Source organism: Poecilia reticulata, chromosome 15 (assembly GCF_904066995.2).
Source record: "Poecilia reticulata chromosome 15, P_reticulata-male-v2, whole genome shotgun sequence".
Lineage (NCBI taxonomy): Eukaryota > Metazoa > Chordata > Actinopteri > Cyprinodontiformes > Poeciliidae > Poecilia > Poecilia reticulata.
The window spans coordinates 9,527,695-9,541,485 of NC_088844.1; the positions used below are offsets into that span (position 1 = coordinate 9,527,695).

The 13,791-nt window shown below is 36.0% G+C and overlaps 2 protein-coding genes across 2 annotated transcripts; one reads left to right on the forward strand and one right to left on the reverse strand.

Annotated features, from left to right (window-relative positions):
- The first annotated feature begins 4,685 nt into the window (after positions 1–4,685).
- On the forward strand, positions 4,686–8,653 carry LOC145555106 (SLC35A4 upstream open reading frame protein-like). Its single transcript, XM_081616422.1, has 3 exons — positions 4,686–4,844; positions 5,462–5,560; positions 6,091–8,653. Exons 1-3 carry the CDS (start codon positions 4,830–4,832, stop codon positions 6,286–6,288), a joined length of 312 nt encoding a protein of 103 aa, XP_081472548.1. The 5' UTR covers positions 4,686–4,829; the 3' UTR covers positions 6,289–8,653.
- Positions 8,608–13,277, reverse strand: LOC145555105 (uncharacterized). Its single transcript, XM_081616421.1, has 8 exons — positions 13,124–13,277; positions 12,951–13,045; positions 11,805–11,974; positions 10,780–10,847; positions 10,612–10,639; positions 10,308–10,502; positions 10,035–10,063; positions 8,608–9,063 (listed from the first exon to the last, which is right to left on the reverse strand). The coding sequence occupies exons 2-8, from the start codon at positions 13,022–13,024 to the stop codon at positions 9,046–9,048; spliced, it is 582 nt and encodes a 193-aa protein (XP_081472547.1). The 5' UTR covers positions 13,025–13,045; positions 13,124–13,277; the 3' UTR covers positions 8,608–9,045.
- Between the last annotated feature and the right edge of the window lie 514 nt (positions 13,278–13,791).

Sequence of the window (13,791 nt, forward strand, 5' to 3'; positions counted from 1 at the left end):
CTGAACAATCTGCTTGATGTTCTTATGAAAAAAAAAAAAAAAAGGACCATTAAGTAATTTTATAAACGTCAAACTGTCAGGAAAATCAGGGAAATCAATGAAGCTACCTTTAACATCTAAATATGTCTAGTGATATTGTTATCCTTTCTGCCAGATAAGAGAGTCATATTCACTTAATTAGAATATTGTCTTATTTCAGTGTCTCTATTGACTAAGATAGCGTAACTACACTTATGCTGATGTTTTAAAACTGCTATTTCTGTCCGTTACGATGATTTTCCACTAATGGCTAATGAAAACAAATATTTTAAGATTACTGTAATATGTCAGACAAAAATTGTGTTTTTAATACAGAAATATTGGCTTAATGAAAGGAAAAGAAAATTAAAGTGCATGTTTAATCTGACTGCCTCATCAGAAAGCAGATTATAGATGGCTGAATATAACTACTTACCTGTGTGTCTATTGAAAAAAAAAATTACTTTTATTAAAATGACAAACAAAACAAGGGTCAGGTTGCATTTTGAGTAGTTTGTTTTATTTTTATTTAAAAATGTTCCTTGAAAAATATTGACACACATCTTAAAAATGAATGGAAAACTCTACTGGCATTACATCATTTAAACACTCCTGTTAATGCGTTGATGGCAGAGCATAATGGATAATATCTCTTATAGGATCTTTAGCACATTTGGAAAGAAGAAGCGCAAACTTTATTCCAGTTTTGACCACCACTTTGAACAAGCTTCATTTCCTTGCAATGTGGTGTTTTATGTATTAGCCAAATCAAATAATGGTGGACAGGATCACTTAAAGTTTGAGGTTTTCTTTGTCATTTGTTTGAACACCATTTCTTTGGTACAGATGAACTCTGGAAGACGTTGTTTCAGTTTATCAATCTAAAGTTGAAAGGTTGGGATACGTAGAGTGATTGAATAGCTAATCTTACGGGAAGCTAAAGCAGTGCATCTGAACTGTCCATGCTATTGATTCAAAGCTACAGTCAAGAGAAATGTTGTGCATAAAAATCATTTCCCCCCACCTCCCACCAAAGTCAATAAAAGCTGGCTTGCTCCTGCATTCTTTGAAGGCTGAATATTTGTATGTTTAATTAAAGAAAAACTGAGGTTACTGGGCATACAGTAAAAGTTAGAACAATAATCCATAATTCATCTGCACTTCCTCATTTTCTCATGTGGCAGATAATCTGTTGGTTCCAAGAAAATGCTGAGTCATGCACTTTTGGGAGGAAGTGGTCACATTACATCGAGCTCCTTCCCCTCCCCATCCACTTCTCCTGTTTTCAAGTCACATTCCTCTCTGCAAAGCAGCTGCGGCCAGCGACCATCAATGAAAACACCGACTGAATACTGAACATGCAGGTTAATTAGAGTACTTTATTGAACATACCCCAACTCTGCCCACACACACACACACACACACATACCCACACCCGCAAAAAGAAGCCTGCTGCTTCCTAAAAAGCTTTGAGACTTGAGGCTTGAGAGGAAAAGCTCCGGGCTGTTTGGTATACTGCAAGGGCGTATGATTGATGAAACGCTTTCATTTCATTACCTGGATCAAAAGTGATCCACAGCTGGAAAAAAAGAAAAGAAAAAAAAACATAAATTAAAGCGTAAAACTTTCAGGGAAAGCTTTGCAGGCTATTTGCATCATGACGTAAAACGCCGCATCAGTAAAACATCCAACAGAGTTTATTGCCGTCAAATGCAGCAGTGCACATGCTGTCATTAGCCGTCTGTTTATACCACAGCAGGCAGAGAGAGAGAGAGGGTGGGGAGGCAGAAGGCAGTAATTTATTAATGCACTCATCTGTACAACAGTCTTAAGTGAATTATTAGTCAGGAAATTATAACTGTTGCTTATTTCTTTGGCTAGGAGAGGCTAGCCAATTTTAAATGTTTATACTTTATATTGAACACTTTTAACATTAGAAAAATAAGAAAGTTCAGAGCAGTTTTGGGTTATTTTCCTTAATATTCTGAGGCACTGGGTTTGTAAAACTGCCGACATCAACGACTATTTACCTTTCTCTATTTTTATTTTGACCTTTTTTTACTCTATGTTTTTCTTAAATACCTGCTAAGAGTTTCTTCTTGAATTACTTTTTTAGCTTTCTAAGATTTTTAAAAAGTCTTCAGTATTTGGTCAAATTCTTTTCTTAAGCCACATAACTTTGACCAAATATTCCTGGTTATCGTTCCATCAGCTTTTCAAAATAGTTTGCTGGAATTTTGACCCATTTCCCCCAGACAGAACTAGTCTAACTCAGCAAAGTCTGTAGGCCAACTTGCTCACACATCTTCAGCTCTCTGTACAATTTTTCTGAAATTCAAATCAAGCGTTAACTTCACATAATCTTCTTTCTTCGTGATTCCATCCATTTTGTAAAGTGTAGCAGTGCCTTCTGGTCTACAGGTGGCGCTGTCTCCTTCACAGATGTGGGAATGTTCTCAGGTTTGGAAGATCCCTTTTTTCCCTCCAAACGTTACGACTGTCATTATGGCCAAACCTTTTAACTTTAGTGTCTACAAACCCCTGGACACGTCTGTGGAAATTCAGGCCTTGATCCTGAATTTACAAACTGTATCATAGCTTTTAAAAGTTGCTTTCAAAGTAATGGCTAATTCCTTGCTGAGTGGCCCTCAGCCTGTTTTTGAACAGGTCCAATCTGACGGTGTCAAGTTTCTTGTGATCATCTTCACAAGACCCTTTGGTGTTGCTTGGGTTTGATACAAAAACTTTGCTTAAAAACACATTTATTTCTGAAACTCAAAACTTACAAACTGCTTATAAAAGCATGATATCATCATCATCATTTTTGGGACCAAAATGCTTATTAAATAATGGATGACATTTTAGCCTGAAAGCTATAAAAGACACATTTTTTTTCCTGATTGTAAATAAGTTCATGTTTTTCCCAACACTCTTTTCATGTACTTTGGCCTATATATTTGTCTTTTCTTGATGTTCATGGTACATAAACACACTTCCTCAGAAGTCCCTGCACCATAAGCTTCTGTGACCTTTCCTTTATGGAGGCATCCAAAGATTAGTCAGCCAAATGGGACAAAGCCACAATCAATAACTGCGCTAAATCATCAACAGCAGTGAAGATCAGAGACGCCTTACCTCCATGGCTCCTTAAACACCTCAATTCCCCCCAGAGGGACAGAGTTTCAACTCATCTAACAGTATGCAGAGTGCCACTGCAGCAGTAAAATGTGTCATCTCCATCTAAGCCAGAGTGAGGAGATGTTAATGCACTCTGTCCTAAACAGGTTACAGAAGAAGTGAAAAGTGGGAAAAATCATCTTCAGCAAAGTAAATCTGTCTAAATCTATTAGAGCTTGTTTCCACCTGCGGTTTTTGCTTGACCTTTGTGTCTGATCGGAATAAACGATGCTTCCACTGAGCTTTCTCTGCTTCCTTATTGCTTCATCTTTCTCTTGTCTTGCAGCACACTCCCACTCTCGCTGTTTTCAAATCATGCTTTTGATCAGCCCTGCAGGCCTTTACTTCATACACACAGAAGAAAAATGACCCTCCAGAATATTTTAAATGCTGCTCAGACAGTCCAATAGGGCATCATAAAATATTTATGTGGCGTGATGTTTGTTTTACAACCTTTATATTTTATGTGAATTTAGCATCAACCTTAAATTGATGCATGTCAAACTGTTTCTGTGAATCTTGATCTGTCTGTTTTTTAAAAGAATTTTTGCCAAAGTGTTTCATTTTGTTCCTAACAATAAACTTGACTTGACTACATCATCTATCACAATGATAAGAAACCCGATTGTGTTCCTGCCAGCCTTCAGTTTGAAAAATGTTGCTCTAATCTTTGAATGAATTGCATGTATTAATAAAACTTTAGCTGGCCCACATTTTCACTTATTTTACAACTACAAACTTCAAAGCATCTTCAATAGATTTTATGCTTTAGACACAAAGCAGGGCGTGACCTCAAAATTGATTACCTTCCTCATAAACGCTGAACAGCCCTCTGGTCTCTGCATGGAAAAAGGCATCCCCATGGCATATTACTGCTAACAACATGGTACGGAGTTGTGTGCGGGGTGATTTCTGTTCATTTTCTGTCTGTAGGCAAGTGATGAGAGCAATAAGAACAAGAGGAAACGAATAAGAAGAGTGTGGAGTTGTTTTTGGAAAAGGAAGAGGAGGAAAAACTGAAGGAAGGGGCATAATTAACAGAGACAGAACAAACAGAGACCTAAACCAAAACACAAAATAAAAAAATCTAACCAAATACACAAGAAAGAACTGAGAAACTCAGAACAAAGAAATCAATATTTATGGAAAGACCTTAATGACTGTAACATAAGTAAGAATCAACTCACAAAGCTTATTAATCATGGCAGTTGTTGCTTGTATTAATTTAACCAGTGAGTGAGGAGAGCTAGATTCATTAGATTTTAAAATCACAAACAAAACAAAAAACACACACAAAAAAAAAGGGAATTAGTGTTTTTGTTGGATTTGAAAGGATTTCAAAGCACAGCAAATGATAACACAGCAGGGTAATTTCAATCAAACTCACAGTCATAATTCATAATGTGTAACATTTATCCAGCTTTGGTGTATTTTCTAAAAGAGACATAAGTGCTTTACAGGACATCTGTTTCAGCATCATTACAATACATCCTCCAAACCAGTTGGTGGCGGTAATTCACCAACTGCATTTTTGTTAATAGCTACAGGAACAGAAAAAGAACTGTTTTTACTTTCCCTGTTTAGTTCTTCTAGTCTCAAACAACCAGGGAGACTCTATTGGATAAATCTAAGCAATGTCAGATGATAAGGTCGGTGTTTTATCATTAAACTCGCTTTGGAATGTGAATATCAAATTTAAGCCGCCCTGTCATTGATGTAGCCCTTCATGTGGTCGGTTAGCATTAGCTTCAAGCTATTTCAGTCAGAATAGCCTTTTCGTATTTGTTTTTGCGCAGTTGTACACTCTTGTAAAGTGCTTTAAAGTACAGGAAACATATAGCAAATGCTACACCCACTATTAAGCTGTTATAACAACAAAAAACGTAACTTTTAGCTGATGTTTTTTCGTCACAGTTTATCTGCTTAAATTTCCCGAAGTTTGTTTATGGCATAAAGTTTGAGCCTAGTTAGAGCTAAATATCTAGTTTACAAATTGATGTAAATATTCTGAGCTCAAGCGGACTGTTTCAGGAAATACAAACCTGTCACTTATAACGGGGTTTCTTCTCTGACACTTAATTCACATTACAGTAGAACTACAAGAAAAAATAAACTAAAATTAGCCAGTAAAAAGACAAGTTTTGCGATAATTGAATATTTACTAGGAAAGTGGTAAATTAATATCATGAATTAGTTCTGCAAACCATGTTTTAGGAATCCCCTCTCTAACCCGTTTGTCTCTGCGTTTCTACGGATGTGAATGCAGAATCCTCTGGGTCAGCTCAGGGACCTGGTGGAGCTGAAAGACCAGCTGGAGGACATCCAGAAACGGGTGGAAGATGAGATACAAGCTGGGATTCCTCCAGTAAGGCTCACACTGGGATAAATATGCACATGTTCGGGTTATTTTTCCACGGACATCATTTCATAGGCAAATAGTCTGTAAAAATATTGACAGTTATATATTTGAGGGTGAAAGTGTTATACACACACACCTCTCACTCTCACTAGTTCATATTTTGCTTCTATCGAGCTTGATTGTTATATTTTTTTATCAGTAGAAAACATCCAAAACTGCAGAAGTAACAAAATGGCAAAGCTGAGAAATGACTAGCATCCAATCAATTTAATTTGATTATTAATATTTTTGTTTGTTTTATTTCATTAAACATTATGAATCATCCAAGTAAATAAATTTAACTTCCAGATTACTATTTACTGGTATCAGGTTAAAATAAGTGCAATAATATTCAGCCTGCCATCTTCACTTTGAACTTCACTTGGAAACAATGTCTTAATCTTCGGTGTCTTTGAAAATGACGGCTGGGTTGTGAGTGCATGTTACTGTCAGTCATCTGGAGAAACCACCAGTCTGATTCTTCTTGTCTTTTCCAGGGAGGCAGCCTGCTCGCTTCTCCTTTCTTGAAGGGTTTCCTGGCCGGTTACGTGGTTGCCAGGCTACGCTCTTCGGCGCTGATGGGTGTTGCAATAGGAACATGCACAGGGATATACGCAGCACAAAACTATGCTGTTCCAAATATTGAAAACACCGTCAAGGAATACATACAGAACCTGAAAGGACGACGTAAATGAGAAGAAAGTGGCAAAATAGAGAAAGTTTACAACATCAAAGTGGCGCTGGTACAGCTGTGATCTACTTTCTGTATTGATCAGTATAACACTCGGTCCCAATTTGATAATTGTGGGCTATTTTTTGTGTGTCATGTTGAGCTAAATTCATACTAAATGCAGGGAGCATTTAATGAGTATTAAAATGGAAATATCTGCAGTTTCAAAAAGGAGAAAATATTGATATATATTTTGGGAGAATCCCCAGTGATGGAAATGGAAACGCATTGTGAAAATTTTATCTAACAAAAATGAGGGGGGAAAAAAAAATCGTTTCGTTTCAACATATAATAATGCTCATAATCACAATTGCTCTGTGTCCCAACAGCCATAAAAGAAAAGTAAATAGCAAGATATTTAGTGAAAAGAACATTTGTGAATATGTAATCTCAGTTTATGGGAAAACTCAAAAGTTGGGTACTTTATAAAGCTAATTAAGAACGAGCTAAATAAAATTTATGCAAGAGCAAAGAGTGGCAGAATATGCTTGGTAGACTAATTACAGACGCACTAATCAGTCAGTCAGAGATCAGACTTAACAAATCACCTCTGATTGCTCATCATACTGAAAATGCTGAAAATAAATGATAATATTTCCCCTGTACATATATAATAATGAAGGCCAGCATTTCCGGTCTACAATGAACCAAAATGATGTTATTTTTTTAGTTTAATAAAAATCATGTAAAACGTCAAGACATATACTTCCATTTGATAACTTTATGCTGGATTTAAACTACTCACCTGTATAAAAAGAACCTGGATCACATGTTGTTTTTTTCCCCCTCTTTTGTGTTTAAGTCTTTAGAAAATAAAATGGGAATCAGCCTAAGTGTTAAAAGAAAACTGGAAATATGTGTTGGCCAGGAGAAGCTTGATCACTGTGGTATTTCTCACCGCCAGTTATGAGTTTTCTTTAACATCTCATGCCCTCAGTCGATCAGAAATGACCTACAGGCGCCTTAATTAATGTACTGTTTTTTTTTATTTTTATTCTGTGTAAAAACGCCTCAGCCTGGCCCTGAGTGTATGTCTCTGTGTGTAACCTGTCAGATCCCAACTGTTTTTTTCTTTTATTATTATTTGCAGGTGATGGAACATTTATGGTATAAAGTGGCTTGCCTACATCACTTTCCTTTTTTTTGGTTACAGAATTCATGTATCTATTGTTTTTGTTGAATGTTTAAAATCACTTTCCTGTTTTACAAGTTGGACGCATTTTTGCCCCCCTGAATGCGCCCGACTCTCCCGTCTCCGCTTGTAAACGATTCGTATCCAGAGTTTGAAGTGTGCACAAAAGCTAAAAATACGTATATGTAGTGTTATTGTTTGTGAGAATATCGGTGGAAATTTGTTGTATGTGTAAGAGTGCCTAATCTGGTTTGGACTTGACCTCATGTCATTTCATGCCATGTGTGCAATAGCCTTTTCCTCACATATCTGGCTGCCTGTTTCATGCTGGAAACCAGTTGATTCTTTTTATTTTTCCACTTCTTTTAGAGATTTAAATTTGTTATGTTATTTTTGACAGAGCTATATTTATCATATGATGTGTCAAAAACCTGTTTCTTAGATATTTAACATATTTGAAGAAAAATGTCACTTTGTTTTGCATGTGTCCACTTTATCTTAAAACGCCCCCTGCTGGTTGGTTGAAAGATTGTTGAAGTTATTCAAACTGCACTAAGTTTCTTATCTTTTAGAATGCAAATTAAATGACAGAGCCCCTTATAGATATTCTAATGTCAAAAGTTTGAATTGTGATTAATTGGAAGATATTTTAAAAAATATATAGAAATAGGTTGAAAATATCACATTTTTCCCCATCTGCATTTCAAAAACATCTCCTTTAACTCTGTAAGTTTTATCTTCAACAAAGCAATGACTGTAAAGCAGCATGTGGATTTTTTACGTCACTGATAGTTTGCATTGCAATTTAAAAGGGCACATCTGTTATGAAGATCAAGCCGTAGCAGAAAATCTGATTTGAAATAGTTTTTGGTTGTGTAATTGTGTTAAATTGTTTTAAAGTTGCCTTTGAAGGTAAAGCGAAGATGTGCCTATTGACAATCATTTTGTTTTGCTTGTATTGCTTTGCAGGGTTTGGCGTTTTAAGTTTTCAGTTTTGCTTTTAGGCATATTCCCTTGGAATTGTTATTTTGCGCAGCTTCATTATTCTTTAACTAGTTTTATTTTTTTCTGTTGTTTTTATTCCTGCCTGCACAACTCAAACTCAAGATTGAAATTCCAGTGAAATGTCACCCAAAAAAAAAAAAACTCACCAAAACTGTAACAGATTTATTTCAGTTGTTCAAATAAATGAGAAATTTATGAGAACTGTGTTTGCGTTATAAATTGTTTTTAAAATACAGATCAATACATGGTTTTCTAATTTTTGACATCCAAGGACCAAATATCTGTTTTGTTTTCTTTTTACTGTTACAGAATCAGATTAAAATAATATTTAGCTATCGATGAGATGCACATGAGAGAAATATATCAGCTTACACGTTAAAATGACCTAAAGTCAATTTATTGCTTGCATATAAGTTGCAGGAAAGTTAAAAACATGAAGGAAATCCAATTAACAATCAGAAAATGAGCAACTATGAACACCAACACCAAATTATCTTTATTTAAATCGTTGAAAAAAAGCTGGCAAAGCTGGAAGATGTCATTAAAAATTGAACTGATGTCAGTTTCTGTTCATTAGGAAGAGATTCAGGCCTCATCTGTGTCCTAAGAAAAACAATAAAATTTAATATGAGCACACCTTTACAATGCAGGGTAGATTTTTTTCTAAAGGTTAAATCTATACTGTTAGTTCGACTTACTAATAAACTGCAGTCAACCGAAAATAAAAACATGAATAACATATAGCACAAGTAATTAAAGCATTGAATCAAGATAGTATTTTGTGTGTGTGTGTGTGAAATAATTCAGATCATTAAACAAATTTTATCAGCAAATATAGACTTAGACAAAAATACAGTTTTTAAATGATGATGTCATTCACTGAGGGGGAAAAAATTGATCCAAACCAATCTGGCTGCATATAAAAGAGTAACTGCCACCTTGTCAAATGATAAATTAAACCCGTTTTAGAAGCTGGTTTCCTTTCACTGCCACACCCAGACCTGATTACAATCAGTATAATCAACAAACCACTTAAACAGAACCTGTCTGAGAACGTGAAATAGCGACCAATCAAAGTCGATTCTATAAACAGTCAAGAAGAGATGAACACAGTCAGTGACTAAGAATATGTCTATTCTTAGACATCTGTAAGAAAAAGGTCACAAGAAACGCTTGAACTAGTCAAACTATAAAGGGCCACTCTCTTGTAGAAAGTCATGAAGGAGGCCTAGCTATAACTAAGCTAACTGGGAAAGTAATCTGAATGAAACTGAATTAAAACAATCCTGCAAAAATCCCTCCACTCACTAGTTACCACAAAAGCTTATTGACAGCTGTTGTCACCAAAGACGGAACAACCAGTTTAAGAGTCAGCAGTTCCATCTTCGTGTGCCAGGTTGGTTTGGATCAAATTATTTTTTTTCCCTTAATAGAAAAAATCATCTTTTGTATTTGCTCAGGAAAACTGTGCGCGGCATTAAAATTTGTTTGAAGTTCTGAAACACATAATCTCAATCGGAACAGCATGTTAGGGCTCAAATACTTTTGTGTTATTATAAATAATGTTAACTCACCAAATTCTGGTTGAGAGTCATCAGGCCTCCTACAAAAACAAACACTTAAATGTCAGTAACCTCTTACCCTTTTGTCAGGATACTTAAAATAATCCTCTTTTCTATAAAAAACAAAATATTAATACTATTTAATACTTTAAAAATGACTATGAAGTTTTTATATATAAAACAAATTTTAGATCTAACATTTATTTTTTCAATTGATAAAATAAAACAAAGTGCAGTCATTTCCGATATTTATTTGACAAAAATCTGACAGCCACGCCGTCTCACCAGAAAAGGCAGATCTCATGCAGCTCCTGTCTCCGGGAATCAGTTGCCCGTCGGCTGGGTTCACGCACCAGCACTGGCCCTGGAAGCACTGCTGGGGCACGTACCGACCCAGCTTGTCGCACGTGGGGGAGAAGCCAGGCATCGGGCCTGGCTTCACACCAGCAGCTTCCAGCTGGCACTGGGTGATGGGAGTGGCTGGAAGGAAAAGGCATTTAAAAATGTGTTATCACACTTGCTTGTTTGTTATGTAGACAAGATTATCCCATTAATTGCGTGGAAGAATGTAATTTAAACAGAAACGTACTGGGTTTTTTAGTTCCGCTTGATTCCTCCTGCAGCGCAAAGAAGAAAAAAAAATTAAAAATTAAAGAGACGACTTGGTTTGACAAAAATAAAAGATGACATTTACTTCAAGAATACATATTATTGATGAGGGAGGGAGTCAGGGAAGAGGACTAAGATAATCTTTTACCTCCATGGAGGTATCCATCATCTCCATTGCAGGGCTCATGGGGATGTGCATCCTCACAGGCACCGAAGCTGCAGACCAAAATACAAGCGGCATGTGAGACAGCGAGAACATGTCCTCTACAGAGGCCTCCTTATAAACTTTTAGTGTTTCGCTTGAATGTTGTGAGGATTTTTTCTTGTTTGTTCTTGAACATTATTATCAATTTCCCTTTATGTGAGGGTGACAGCTCAGGTGTGATACTTGAAACTTTGAGACAGCAGAACAATGATCCAAAAACACGCATTAAAACCGATTTCCCTGGATTTTAACAAAGTCTGCTGCTAATAAAATATGCAATTGTGGGTTTCTTTTTAATGGTTTGCGATCAGATATTGTTTGCTTGTCACACAATACTTAAATAGATTATAGAAGAAGTAGGTTACTTTTGTTACTATTGGCTATTCTGGATAAAACTTTGAGTATTTCTTCATGCAGAGAGTCTTGATAATTCTTTATGAGATACATATTGGTGCTGTCTATGACATAGGACTTAAATTAACATAACTGAAGCCAAATTTACCACAGCAAAGTTACATTTTTTGGAACCCAAAAACTGCTGGCTGTAATTGACAGTATTTGCTCTTTATGGCAACACAAGCTCTGATTCAGAAGCTGTTGCTGTGCTGCTGCTGATGGGGAAACAAAACTAGGTTTTCCAACAAAGAACATTTGAAATCCTGAACAATTTAACCAGAAAAAGAAAACCCTGCATATGCTTCGTTTTGAATAGGGAACTCTATATAAGTCACTGTGTACTTTTATTTTTCTAACAGGTTAGGCTAGTGATAACCATGTGCCGAAAGTAAAAGGACCAAAAGTACTAAAACATAATTTATTCCATTTTTATGTCCTTGGCTGTGACTAATGTTCAAAAAACCCCATTAAATTACTAATACAGTTGACCTTTCATTATGTGCTCACAGCAAAGAAAAAAGTGTAGATTACAATACAATGCTCCTAATGTGAACTGAACGTTGCCTCCTCACCAGATCCTCCATTGGTCATCTTCATGTTCATGTTGTTGTTCTGATCCTGCAGGTTCTTGATGTCGTTCCCCTGGTTGACCAGAAGGTAGGCGATCGCTGCCTGACCCATGATCAGCACGCAGGCCAACAGGGTGAATCCTGCCACCTTGTAGGCCCGGGTGGACGACGGGCTGAAAAGAGACGCAAGGAGGAGAGAAGAGGTTTTTTTGTTTTTGTTTGTTCTGTTATTAAGTAAAAGAAGGTAAAAGAAATGTGCAATTCTGGAGTCAAAGTTTGTAAATAAAAACCAGATGGTTTTTTTTCTTTTAATAAAATGTTCTCTAAAAGAGGAACTTAGCTCAGGGTATTCACCACATACACCCACAGATGACATCAGTTGTTGCTAACCAGATGCATAAAAGAAAGTTTGGGAAATTTTCTTTTCTTTTTTTGTTTTTAAATCAACCGTAGCTTCTTATGACTTTTAAAAAATATACTTCCTCTGAGCGTCCTAATACATTTTTGAATTATACTAAAACCCACAACCACAGACTAAACCACTTTCTCGGATTTCAAAAACACCCTAACGTAGTATTTGTTCATACTAAATTTTTCTAAGACTTTTACAGACGTGGGCAGAGTAACAACCTTCATAATGGACCATAAAATGTATCATTTCAAATGTAAGTTCATCTGCCATCAGTAAATGTAGTTGTTTTTTTTTCTTTTGTCTGGTTCAGTTCCAATATCGCATCCTACTTTCAAACGTTTTTAACTGCAAGATGGAAATAAATGTAATAGGTTATCCATTGACGCTGCTGATTGCCACCATTTTAAAATGTCCAAGGAATTCAATAAATACTATATAAGAAATCAATAAACAGCGAAGCAGTGATTTACAGAAGTAAGTTGTTCCTCACATTATTTAGAAGAGAAAGTTAGCTGGAAAATAAACTATATCCAAACTGCCTCGTTTCAATAAGTTAACCCAATATTTTTTACAATGACGTAGAACAAAACCGATCTTTTTGGATCCCAAAAGGAGGAGGATTTTAAATAACAAAGCATTGAATAAAAACATCACAGCAACAGCGTGGCTATATAAAAATACAAACATAAATTCACGAATTTTGATGGTGAAAAACATAAACATCTCCCCCTTCTTACCCCTGAGCTGGCGGGCCCACATTGACGACTGTTTGTTCAAGAAGAGGTTGGGTTGGGATCTCTGGGTCAGACATGTTTCACTCAAACACAAACACCTGGAAACACAAACACCTCGTCAGGACACTGATGCTGCTCTGTCAGAAAGTGAAGAGAGGATGAGCGAGGAAGCTTACCTTCTGTTAGAACAGGATGGAGGTTGTTTCGCAGTAATGACTGAAGTCTCTGAGATTTGACCCTTTTCACGGATCTGAGTCAGACGGAACTGAAAGTGATTGGAAGGAAAACCCAGGCGCGCTGTCTGAGCAGCCTTGTCCTGCTACGGCTGGGTGTTTTTTTTTTTCTCGTCTTGATTTTCTGGTTGGCTTCTCACTCTGACTCATCATCTGTTACCAAGAAAGGTAGAGAGACTTCGGCTTGAATAGACTTGTTGAAATCCCCGTTACAAATATTCATGCTGCTTTGCATATTTTCTAATAATAACAACGTCTGTCAACAAACAACATGTTGTTAAGTTAATAAAAAAGAAAAAAAAATGCTTTTGTGAATAAAAAATGTTTATGTAATCCTAGATTAAGGATTTGAAATGACTTTTTATTATTGTTATTTTGATTGCTGTTGTATCTGTGAGATTAAAACATTCATTTTGTGACATCAGCTTCATACTTAAGATAGCTTTCAGTGTTTTCTGGAATAAGCATTTAAATATCACAATTATTATAGATAATTGGCATAGTTTCTAAGTTTCCGAAAATAAAACTAGTCATATCTTCATTAAATGTTGAAACTGCAGTTCAATCATTAGAAATTTGCATAAGGATGATTCAATAGAATAGAATAGAAA

Bases quoted from the DNA above. Each gene is read 5' to 3' on its own strand.
- LOC145555106 (XM_081616422.1), top strand. The intron at 5,561-6,090 runs GTAAGGCTCACA...TGTCTTTTCCAG, and splicing joins TACAAGCTGGGATTCCTCCA to GGAGGCAGCCTGCTCGCTTC.
- LOC145555105 (XM_081616421.1), bottom strand. From the start codon at position 13,024: ATGTCTGACCCAGAGATCCCAACCCAACCTCTTCTTGAACAAACAGTC. The intron at 11,975-12,950 runs GTAAGAAGGGGG...GTCTCTTTTCAG, and splicing joins GTGGGCCCGCCAGCTCAGGG to CCCGTCGTCCACCCGGGCCT. The intron at 10,064-10,307 runs GTGAGACGGCGT...TTGTTTTTGTAG, and splicing joins CATGAGATCTGCCTTTTCTG to GAGGCCTGATGACTCTCAAC.